Source organism: Carcharhinus amblyrhynchos, chromosome 15 (genome assembly GCF_965287045.1).
Source record: "Carcharhinus amblyrhynchos chromosome 15, sCarAmb.v2.hapA, whole genome shotgun sequence".
Lineage (NCBI taxonomy): Eukaryota > Metazoa > Chordata > Chondrichthyes > Carcharhiniformes > Carcharhinidae > Carcharhinus > Carcharhinus amblyrhynchos.
The window spans coordinates 60,632,283-60,644,947 of NC_137338.1; the positions used below are offsets into that span (position 1 = coordinate 60,632,283).

The window sequence follows — 12,665 nt, forward strand, 5'->3', positions numbered from 1 at the left end:
ATACCAGGACGATTCAGTCTGGTAATCACCTGGTTCAACGAAGATACTTAGACTGCCTTTACGAAGGTTTCTGCATTTACTCAGCTATAAAACTTTAAACAGGATCTCTGCGGTTAACCGGCCCGCTGTTTGGTGTTAGCTCGGCCTTCCTTAGATGTTAAACTGGCCTCACAGTGAGATATTAAACCGGCCGCATAGATGTTAAACTGGCCTGTCTGCTTCAGCAGGAGTTGACAATTATCTCCCCTGGCTCTTTGATTCTGCCCACCGTACGTTAGGACATCTGTTGTTCCTCCGGGTCTGACTCTCAAATTATCATCTGTACGCCTCCCTGGTCTCTCAGTCATCTGGGTAAACTGCTTGCTGACGATAGGGCCGTTTACATCTGATTATTACTATATCTCCGCTAATCTCATTACTGGGAAAAGGACACATTGCATTAGCCCCTTTGACTGTGGGCTACTGGCAGACTCTCCCTTGTTGCTAGATAAATTACATCCCATCATTCCCTTTAATTATTGTTCTGAAAATCCACAACACTCTCTTTATCCCCGCTTTGTTTGGCGTCTCTCTTAATCGCTCCTCTCTCTCTGATGTTTTGTCTCATTATTTCTCCCATGCAGTCTGCAGATATATTTAACCCTGATGTTTTTTCTCACTGGGGATGAGGGTGTTGCTGAAAAACAGCACTTGGTGCCCATCCCTAGTCTCCCTGGGACAGTGTAGACGGTGGACATTTTTTTCAATCCACGCCGTCAGAACGGTAACGGTACTTCCACAGTATCCTTCGTTTGTTTTTATCCTCGTTATTCTGAAGCAGTTTAGATATAACCGTGTGGCTTGTTTAGCCGATTTGGAATCAAGCAGACTAGAGATACACGTAGGTCAGACCAGGTCAAGACAACACGCTGAATCAGTTGGGTCCGAAGGATTTACGGTCGCTACAACTGATACTGATCTGTTTTTTTTCTTTAAGTTCCAGCTGGTTTAAAATACCAAGAATAGATGTTGACTGACATTCTCTATTATTAAAGCTAGTATCTTGATTACTAGACCAGAAACATAACGACTACCCTATCATATTCAAATTCCATTGCCTCTGCACCACCTCCTGGCAATATTTAAAATGGCATGCAGTGAGTTAGACAGTTTTTTTTCATTCTGTTTAGCGTTCAGTACCAAATGCAACTTTCCATTATTTACTGACTACCCTTCCAAAACATCACATCGTTACGAACTAATCCCAAGTTTATTATACGATTAATTTAGGATGGCCTGTTCATCTCCGGACAGGCTCAAGTCAATAAATTAAAAATGAAACGTCATACGGGCGATGAATATTTTGAACTCTTTGCTTTCCCCAACTTCTAAAATGCTCTCTCTTCTTCAGATGTGTGCAGAAGGTTACTCATTGCCGGATGTTCTCCAACATGTTACGAAAGATGATTTAAGGTGCCTGCAACTCAGGTAAGTACAATTTTAAACAGATCAGAGACAGCAGAGAAGCAGTGGCATAGCAGTATTGCCACTAGATTGGTAATTCAGACACCCAGAGCAAGATCTGGGGACCCAGGTTCAAATTCCACGATAATGAAGTTTAAATTATTTTTAAAAATTCGCAACTAAGAGTCTAACGATGACTACGAAATCATTATCGATCGTTGTAAAAATCCATCTGGTTCACTAACGCCCTCTTGGGAAAGAATCTGCTGTCCCTACCTCGGCTGGCCAACATTTGACTCCAGATCCACAACAATGCGATTTTTGATTTATATTTGTCATACGAATGGGTATACAGGTGAAAGCATTGCATTACAGAGAGCGTATCATTCATTGAGGAGAGGATACAGAACGTAGAAATCATAGCTAGCGTGTAGAGAAGGGTCAACTTAATATAAGGTACGTCCATTCATAAGTCTAGGCAAAACGCTGGAATCCGAAACAGGAAGAAAAAAACGTCGGAAAATCTCAGCAGGTCTGGCAGCGTACGTGCAGCTCTAACAAAGGGTCGTCCGGACTCTATTCTCTCTCCGCAGACGCTTTCAGATCTGCTGAGATTTTCCAGCATTTTCTGCTTCCGTTCAAAAGTACGACGGCAGCAGGGAAGAAGCTGTTCTTGAATCAGTCGGTCCGTGACCTCAGACTTTTTGCAGACAGAGAAAGGAGGAGGAGAGTACGCCCGTGGCGTGTGGGGTTCTTGATTACACGGGCTGTTTTTCTGAGGCAGCGGGAAGTGTAGACAGAGTCAATGGCTGGGCTTCATTCGCAACCTCATGCAGTTTCTTGCACGTGGGTAACCAGGGAGAGGATCGGTGCACTCAAAGACAAGGGAGGGAATCTATGCACGGAGCCAGAGGAAATTGATGAGAAATTAAATGAATACTTTGCGTCATTATTCACCAAAGAGGACTTAGCGAAGAACAAAAGCAGCCCGGGAAACAGGCCCTTCGGCCCAACAAGCCCGCGCCGCCATTTTAACATTACCAGTGCCCCCCCTCCACCCATGACCCTTATCGATTGTTTTTACAGCAATCCACATTGAGGGAAACTAATTTAGGGACAATTTATCACTTCCAATCAGCCTAACAGCACATCTTTGGGGCGCGGGAGGAAACCGGAGCACCCGGAGAAAACCCACACAAGCACGGGGAGAACGCGCAAACTCCCACAGACACCGGGCCAAATCCACGTGTCTGCACAGCAAACAGCGACAGTCACCGAGCTGTCGTCTTGCCCAGCATCTGGTCCAGTTTAAGCGCACACTAACGACACGAAGCCCTAGGCCAATCTCGAACATTCAAGAGCAGCCCAAGTACGACCCATCGCGTGTACGCCCCTCGTCGGACAACAAGGCGGACAGACTTAAAACCTGTGAATTAAAAGAGAAAAAACATTATTATCGTACCACATCCTTTTACATTACCACGGACGTCCCAGTGCTAACGGACCTTATTTAAAACAATCTCCTATATCCTCCCATCTCCAACCCACTCACGTGCCTGTCTAAGTTACTCTTAAACAACTCCAGCGTGCCTGCCTCCACCACCTTACTTGGCAGAGCATTCCATACCTCACAACCCTCTGTGAAAACCTCCTTCTAATATCCACGTTATACCTCTCCCCCATCACCTTAACCCCTTGGCCCCTCGTACTGTGTGTCTCTAACATAGGAAATAGCTTACCTCTGTTTACTCTATCTATACCCTTCATAATCTTATATACCTCTATCAGATCCCCCCTCAGTCGCCGTCTTTCAAGGGAAAACAGCCCCAATTTGCTCAATCTTTCCTCATAACCCAGTCCTTCCACACCAGGCAACATCCTGTTAAACGTCCTCTGCACTCTCTCCAGAGTCTCCACGTCCTTCCGGTAGTAAGGCGACCAGAACCGGACGCAGTACTCTAAATGCGGCCCAACCAACGTTCTATACAACTGCAACATTAGACTCCAGCTCTTAGATTCTATACCCCTTCCTATAAAGGCGAACACACCATAGGCTTTTTTCACAACCTTCTCCACTCGTACCGCCACCTTCAAAGACTTGTGCACTCGCACCCCCAGGTCTCGCTGCGTTTCTGTACTCTTTACGGGCTTACCCTTTATCACATAACTCCCCCCTACATTATTCCGGCCAAAATGCATCACCTCACATTTATCCAGATTAAACTCCATTTGCCACGTATCTGCCCAATACACCAGCCTATCGACATCCCGCTGTATTGCCAGACACTGCGTCTCACTGCCTGCCAATCCAGCCATCTCGGTGTCGTCAGCAAATGCGCTGATCATGCCACCTACTCCCTCTTCCAAGTCATTTACATACTACAAAGAGAAGAGGTCCCAGCACCGAACTCTGCGGCACACCGCCAGCGACAGACCTCCAGCTAGAAAAGGACCCCTCCACTACTACTCTGTCTCCTCTGAGCAAGCCAGTTCTCAACCCATCTAGATACCTGGCCTCGTATTCCACGAGCCTCCATCTTTTCTACCAACCTACCACGAGGGACTTTGTCAAACGCCTTACTGAAATCCACACAGACGACATCAACGGCTCGTCCTTCGTCGACCGTTTTCGTCACCTCCTCAAAAAATTCTACCAGATTCGTAAGGCAAGACCTCCCCGTTGCAAAGCCACGCTGCGCATCCTTAATCAGATCACAACGCTCTAAGCGGTCACACATCCTATCCCTAAGAATCCTCTCCATCAACTTGCCTACCACTGACGTCAAACTCACCGGCCTACAGTTAACCGGGTTATCCCTCCTATCCTTTTTAAACAACGGTACCACGTTCGCTATCCTCCAGTCCTCTGGGACCTCACCTGTGTCCAAAGAAGAGACAGAGATTTGCGTCAGAGGCCCAGCAATCTCATCCGTCGCCTCCCTAAGCAGCCGAGGATAAATGCCATCCGGCCCCAGAGACTTACCAGTTTTAACGCTACCTAAAAGCCCCAACACTTCTTCCCTCATAATAGACAGCTCCCTCGATGACCGTACCAGACATCAAGCCCCTCTCTTTCGTGAATACCGACGCAAAGTATTCATTCAGGATCTCCCCCATTCCTTCAGACTCTAAGCACAATTCCCCTCATCCGTCCCTGAGGGGACCGATTTTTCCCCCAGCCACCCTTTCGCCCCTAACGTAGGAGTAATGCGCCTTTGGATTTTCCTTAATCCTACCCGCCAAAGCCATTTCACGCCCCCTTTTTACCCTCCTAACTCCCCTTTTGAGATCCCTCCTACTCTCTCTGTACTCCTCCAAAGCTCTCTCCGTCCCCAGTCGCTTAGACCTGACGTACGCCTCTCGTTTCTTCCTGACCAGGTCCTCTATGTCTCTAGTGATCCACGGTTCTCTAATCCCAACTTTCCCATCCTTCCTCCTAACCGGCACATGCCTTTCCTGCACCCATTTCATTTTTCCCTTGAAAGACTCCCTCGTACCTAACGTGGACTTGCCCTCCAACAGCCTATCCCAGTCTGTATCCCTAAGCTCCGGCTGTATCTAGCCTTCCCCCAATTTAGCACCCTCCCCTTAGGACAGCACTCATCCTTTTCCATCCGTATCCTAAAGTAGACAGAGTTGCGGTCACTATTAGCCACACGTTCACCCACCGCAACCTCAACCACCTGACCCGGCTGATCACCCAGAACTAAATCCAGTACAGCCCCCTCTCGAGTCGGGCTATCTACGTACCGCTCCAAGGACCCTTCCAATACACACCTTACGAATTCCTCCCCGTCGGAACCCCTAGCTCTAGGCACCTTCCAATCCACCCCAGGGAGATTAAAATCTCCCACGACAACAACCCTGTTCTTCCTACACTTGTCCAAAACGTCTCTACACATACCCTCTTCCACTGCGTGCGGGCTGTCGGGCGGCCTGTAGTACACCCCTAGCATAGTAACGGCTCCCTTCCTATTCCTCAACTCCACCCACAGAGACTCAATTTCTAACCCCTCTATATTATCCTCCCTCTGCACCGCTGTGACGCGCTCCCTAACTAAGAGCGCCACTCCCCCTCCTCTTTTCGACCCTCCCCTGTCAAGCCTAAAACACTTAGACCCAGGAACATTTAGCTGCCAGTCCTGCCCTTCCTTTAACCCCGTCTCCGTCACTGCCACCACATCTAAATGCCTCGCGAACATCAAGGCCTTAAGTTCATCCGTCTTGCCCGTCACACTCCTCGCATTAAAACGTAAGAACATAAGAAATAGGAGCAGGAGTAGGCCATTTAGCCCTTCGAGCCTGCCCCGCCGTTCAATAAGATCGTGGCTGATCTGTCGTGGCTCAGTTCCACTTTCCCGCCCTCTCCCCATAACCCTTAATCCCCTCTCTTATCAAAAACCCATCAACCCGCGTCTTAAAAATATTTAGCGAGGCAGCCTCCACCACTTCAACGGGCAGAGAATTCCAGAGATTCACCACCCTTTGAGTGAAGAAGTTCCTCCTCAACTCTGTTCTAAACCGCCCCCCCTTTATCTTGAGGCTGTGCCCCCTAGTCCTACTGTCTTTTTTGAGCGGGAAGAGTCTCTCCACCCCTACCCTATCCATCCCATTCATCATCTTATACGTCTCAATGAGATCTCTCCTCATTCTTCTAAACTCTAACGAGTACAAGCCTAGTTTATTCAGCCTCTCCTCATAGCTCAACCCCCTCAACTCTGGAATCAGCCTAGTAAACCTCCTCTGCACTCCCTCCAAGGCCAAAATATCTTTGCGCAGGTGCGGCGCCCAAAACTGCACACAGTACTCCAGCTGCGGCCTCACCAGTGCCCTATACAGCTGCAGCAAGACCTCCCTACTTTTATATTCAATCCCCCTCGCTACAAAGGCCAGCATCCCATTCGCCTTCCTGACCACCTGCTGCACCTGCAGGCTGGGTTTTTGCGACTCATGCACAAGGACCCCGAGGTCCCTCTGCACCGTCGCCTGCTGCAGTTATTCGCCACGTAAGTAATAGTCCTTCCTACCATTATTCCTACCAAAGTGGACCACCTCGCACTTGCCAACATTAAATTCCATTTGCCATTTCCTGGCCCATTCGCCCAGCCTATCTAGATCCTTCTGCAGACTCTCCACACCCTCCGCACAATTTGCCGTTCCCCCAATCTCGGCGTCATCGGCAAATTTCGACACCATACACTCGGTTCCCTCCTCCAGATCATCTATATAAATGGTAAAAAGCTGAGGCCCCAGCACCGACCCCTGGGGCACTCCACTAGTCACCATCCGCCAATCCGAATAGCACCCGTTGACCCCCACTCTCTGCCTCCTATTTGACAACCAATCCTCTATCCACGCTAACACCCTACCCCCAACTCCATGTCCCCTGACCTTCTGCAATAACCTCTTGTGAGGTACCTTGTCAAAGGCCTTCTGAAAATCCAGAAAGACCACATCCACCGGCTCTCCTCTATCCACCGCCCTAGACACATCCTCATAGAACTCCAGTAAATTTGTCAGACACGACTTCCCATTAACAAAACCGTGCTGCGTCTGCTCTATCAAGCAATTCCCATCAAGATGCCTCGCTATTTCCTCCTCGATGACGGATTCTAACATTTTACCTACCACAGACGTTAAACTAACCGGCCTATAATTCCCCGCCTTTTGCCTGGCACCCTTCTTAAACAACGGCGTAACATTAGCCGTTTTCCAATCTTCCGGCACTTCCCCGGAATCCAGCGACGTCTGGAAAATAACCACCAAGGCATCCACTATCACCTCCGCCATTTCTTTCAGGACCCTCGGATGCATTCCATCCGGTCCTGGGGACTCGTCCACAATCAGCCCCTCCAGTCTGTCGAGCACCGCCTCTCTAGTAACAGTAACGTCATCAAGACCCTCCAGTCCTACCACCTTTCCGTCGCTAACACCCGGCAAATTATTCACGTCCTCCTCCGTGAAGACAGAAACAAAAAAGTTATTCAATACCTTAGCCATATCCCCATCCCCTACCACTAGGTCCCCTTTCTCATCCTCTAAAGGACCAACGTTCACCCTAGCCAGCCTCTTCCTTTTTATATATTTATAAAAACTCTTGCTATCCTTTTTTATATTAAGCGCTAGCCCAGTTTCATAGTTTCTCCTACCCTTCTTAATCAACTTCTTTGTCAATCTTTGTTGACATTTAAACCTCTCCCAATCCTCTTCTCGCCCACTACTCTTAGCTACTCTAAATTCCTCCGCTTTTAATTTAACACTTTCCTTCACCTCCTTCGTTATCCACGGCTTATTACCTCTCCTCCTACGGTCCTTTTTGACCATCGGAATAAATTTACGCTGAGCACCAAGAAAGATCTCCTTAAAGATCCTCCACTGCTCCTCAGCAGACCCTCCCTCCAACGCGCTCCCCCAGTCAACATTCGCCAATTCTTCTCTCATCCTACCGTACTCCCCTCTATTCAAACAAAGTACGCGTGTCCGGGAACCCGCCTTCTCCTCCTCCATCTGCACCGGAAACTCCACCATACAATGATCACTCTCCCCAAGAGGATCCTTCACCGCGGGGTCCCTAATTCTACCCGCCTCATTACATAGCACCAGATCCAAGATAGCTCGCTCCCTCGTCGGCTCCAACACACACCGTTCCAGGAAACTATCCCGGCAGCATTCCAAGAACTCCTCCTCGAGCCCACCGCGTCCAACACGGGTCGACCAATCAATACGCAGATTGAAATCCCCCATAACTACGGCCGTCCCATTCCTGCACGCCGCACTTATTTGCGCGTTAACAGCCCGCCCCACCTCCAGATCATTATTCGGGGGCCTATAGACGACACCCACCAGCGTCTTCCTCCCTTTGCTGTTCCTAATCTCCACCCACAACGATTCCACGTTCTGCTCCTTGGCTCCAATATCATCCCTTGCTACCACCTTGATGCTATCCTTAATCAGCAGAGCTACACCACCCCCTTTTCCCTCCTAAACACTTGATAGCCCTGTACATTCAGCTCCCAGACCCTGTCACCTTGCAGCCACGTCTCTGTAACGGCCACCAGATCGTATCCATTTGTGTCGATCTGCGCCATCAGCTCATCCACTTTATTCCGAATGCTTCGTGCATTCAGATAAAGCGCTTTCATCCCAGCCTTCACCTGGACCCTATTTGCCGTAACGCCACCAACCGTACTCACGCCCCCTACTCCCTCTATTATTGGGACATCCTCGGCCTCTTCCCTTACCCGTACCCTATCCTTAACTTTAGACCTCGTAACGTCACCTACCCTCGCACCCTCCCCCCTCCTAATTAGTTTAAAGCCCTGCCTACAGTCCTCTTTACTCGATTCGCCAGCACTCTGGTCCCAGCACGGTTCAGAGCAACCCCATCCCGCCCGAACAGGTCCCACCTATCCCAATACTGATGCCAATGCCCCATAAATTCAAACCCATTCCAACAGATGCACCGAAGACCCTCAGGCCCACTCGGATCCTCCTCATCCTGGGAGATATTCCTCTCGTCTAGATTTACCCTGTCACCCGACTCACTCCCAATCCCAGCGCCTACCGAGCTATCCGTCTCCTCCCCACCCCCCGCTCCGTATTAGTTTAAACCCTGCCGAAACAGTCCAGCGAACCTCCCAGCTAAAATATAAGTACCCTTCCCGTTTAAACGTTCCCTAACCCACTTGTACGAGCGCCCTTCCCTCACAGAGACTTCCCGACGGTCTACAAAACTAAAACCCTCTGTCCTGCACCAATCCCTCAGTCACGTATTGAGCTGTAGGATCTCATTATTTTTATCCCTGCTCTTACTGGGCACCGGCAACAGCCCAAAGAAAGCCACCCTGGAGGCCCTGCACTGGAGCCTCGCCCCCAACTCCCTGAACTGCCTACGTATATCCCCCTACTCTTCCTTCCTACGTCCTTCTCTCCTACACGTACAATTGGTGGATGACGAGTCTGTGAAAGGACGCGTAGATAGCTTGAGTCACGTTGCGATCAAAAAGGAGGTATTGGGGTTTTACAGAAACACGAGGTAGACAGATCTCCAGGGCTCGATGGGACACTGAGAGGGGCAAGAGAGGAAATTCCTGAGGCCTTGAGAGAAATCTTTGTATCCTCATTGGCTACAGGGGAGGTCCCAGAGGATTGGAGAACAGCCAATGTCGTTCCCTCGTTCAAGAAGGGTAGCAAGGATAATCCAGGTAATGACAGGCAGGTGAGCCTTACATCAGCGGTAGGGAAATTATTGGAGAGGATTCTTCAAGACAGGATTTATTCCCACTTGGAAATAAGCGGACACGGTGAGAGGCAACGTGGTTCTGCGAAGGGGAGATCGAGTTTTTCGAGTAAGCGACGAAGACGATCGACGAGGGTAGGGCAACGGATGTCGTACACATGCATTTCAGGAAGGCCTTTGACAAGGTCCCTCACGGCAGTCCAGTGCAGACGGTGAAGTCGCATAGGATCAGAGGCAGCAAGGTGGATACAAAACCGGCTCGGTCAAAGACAGAGGGTAGCAGCGGAAGGGTGCATTTCTGAACAGAGGCCTGTGCCAAGCGGTGTTCCTCAGGGATCAGCGCTGGGACCTTTGCTGTTTGTAATATATACAGATGATCTGGAGGAAAACGCAACCGGATCACTTAGTAAGTTTGCGGACAGCGATGAGGACCATGAACAGATACAGCAGGATACAGATCAGTTGGAGACTTGGGCGGAGAGACGGCAGATGGCGCTTAGTCAGGACAAATTTGAGGTAATGCATTTTGGAAGGCCTAATACTGATAGGAAATATATCGACGGGCAAAGGGATCTGGGTGTACAGGTACACAAGTCACCGAAAGCGGCAATGCAGTTGGAGAAGGTAGTCAAGAAGGCACACGGCACGCTCGCCTTCATCGGACAGGGCATCGAGTTCAACAATTTGGCAAGTCACGTTGCTGCTCGAAAGAACCTGAGGCCACATTTGGAATACGGTGTTCAATTCCGGTCAACACACTACTAGAAGAACGTGGAGGCTTCGAAGAGGGTACAGCAAATATTTTCCAGGATGTCGTCGAGTACGGAGGGATCAGCTACGAGGAGAGATCGGAGAAATTTGTTCTCACTGGAGCGACGGAGGTAGAGGGGAAACCCGATAGACGTCTCGGACAGAGCGGACAGTCAGAAGCTTTTTCCCAGAGCGGAAGACAAAATTACGAGGGGGCACAGGTACGAGGGGCAAGACTTAAAGGAGATGTATGAAGCAGTTTTGCGTACAGGGCAGCGGGTGCCTGGAACTCGTTGCCGGGGCAGTAACTTTTAAGGGGTGTCTCGATAAGGCACAACTAGGACGGGAATAGACGGATACGGTCCCCGGAAGGGTAGGGGGTTTCGGTTAAGTCGGGCAGCGTGGGGAGTGCAGGCTTGGAGGGTGTGTTCCCGTGCTGTAATTTTCTTTGTCCTTTTGTTGATAAATCTTCTGAATCTCGAGATGAAAACATTCTCGAAATCACTGTTGAGCTTCCGTACTGCTGTTTTCGTTTTCCACTGAGAAGGGGAACAGCTTTGGTGAACGCTTGTTTGCACCAAGAATATCCAAGGTGAGTTGGTAAGATTGATACAAAATGGGCTTGGCCATACAAAAGAAGAGGGTAGCAGTGGAGGTGTTCCACAAGGATCAGTACACAGTGAACGGTAGAGCCCTTAAAAATAATAGCGTACGGAGGGATGGAGACCTGCAGATCCACAGTTCCCTGAAGATGGCAACTGAGGTGGTCAAGAAGGCTTTCAGTAGTCAGGGTGTTGAGGATGGTGAGTGGAAAATGGTGTTGCAGTTGTGTAAGATTTTGCTGCGGCCACATTTAGATACAATTGTGGTTGCCATACAAACAGAAGGATGATTCTGCATGGGAAGGGGGAGGAGAGGAGGGAGGGGGGAGGGAGGAGGGAGGGAGGGGAGAGAGAGGGGGGAGGGGAGGGGAGAGGAGGGAGGGGGGGAGAGGAGAGGAGGAAGGGGAGAGGAGGAAGGGGAGAGGAGAGAGAGGAGGGGGAGGGGGAGAGGAGAGGAGGGAGGGGGAGAGGAGAGGAGGGAGGGAGAGGAGAGGAGGGAGGGAGGGAGGGGGAGGAGAGGGGAGGGGAGGGAGGGGAGGGGAGGGGAGGAGGGAGAGGGAGGAGGGGAGGGAGGGGGACGAGAGGAGAGGAGGGAGGGGGCGGTGGGGAGGGAGGGGGAGGAGAGGGGAGGGGAGAGGAGGGAGAGGAGAGGAGGGGAGGGAGGGAGAGGAGAGGAGAGGAGGAAGGGGAGAGGAGGGAGGAGGGAGAGGGAGGAGAAGAGGAGGAGGAGAGGGAGAGGAGGAGGAGAGGAGAGGGGGAGAGGAGAGGAGGGAGAGGAGAGGAGGGGAGGGAGGGGAGAGGAGAGGAGAGGAGGAAGGGAGAGGAGGGAGGAGGGAGAGGGAGGAGGAGAAGAGGAGGAGGAGAGGGAGAGGAGGAGAGGGAGAGGAGGAGGAGAGGAGAGGGGGAGAGGAGAGGGGGGAGAGGAGAGGGGGAGAGGAGAGGAGGAGGAGGGAGGGGGAGGAGAGGAGGGAGGGGAGAGGAGAGGAGGGGAGGGGAGGGGGAGGAGGGAGGGAGGGGAGAGGAGGGAGGGGAGAGAGAGGGAGGAGGAGAGGAGGGGGAGGAGAGGAGGGAGGGGGAGAGGAGAGGAGGGAGGGAGGGAGGGAGGGGGCGGAGGGGAGAGGAGGAGGAGGGAGGGGGAGGAGAGGAGGGGACGAGAGGAGAGGAGGGGGGGGGCGGAGGGGAGGGAGGGGGAGGGAGAGGGGGGAGGGGAGGGGAGAGGAGAGAGGAGGGGAGGGGGGAGGAGGGGAGGGGAGAGGAGGGGAGGGAGGGAGGGGAGAGGAGAGGAGGGGAGGGGAGGGAGGGGAGAGGAGAGGAGGGGAGGAAGGGGAGAGAGGAGAGGAGGGGAGGGAGAGGGAGGAAGGGGAGAGGAGAGGAGGGAGGGGAGAGGGAGGGGAGAGGAGGGAGGGGAGAGGAGGGAGGGGAGAGGAGGGGAGAGGAGGGAGGAGGGAGGGGAAGGAGAGGAGGGGGAGGAGAGGAGGGAGGGGAAGGAGAGGAGGGAGGGGGAGAGGAGAGGGAGGACGGGGAGGGGAGAGGACGGGGAGGGGAGAGGAGGGAGGAGGGAGAGGGAGGAGAGGAGAGGAGGGAGGGGGAGAGGAGGAGGAGAGGGAGAGGAAGAAGAGGGGAGGGAGAGG

General features: G+C 51.6%; 1 protein-coding gene across 1 annotated transcript in view; it reads left to right on the forward strand.

The window, feature by feature from the left end:
- map3k15 (mitogen-activated protein kinase kinase kinase 15) overlaps positions 1–12,665 on the forward strand; it is a 124,228-nt gene that overhangs the window by 106,194 nt on the left and 5,369 nt on the right. The window contains exon 27 of the mRNA XM_080204027.1: positions 1,391–1,467. Coding sequence (XP_080060153.1) covers positions 1,391–1,467 — 77 coding nt within the window. The remainder of the gene's footprint in view (positions 1–1,390; positions 1,468–12,665) is intronic.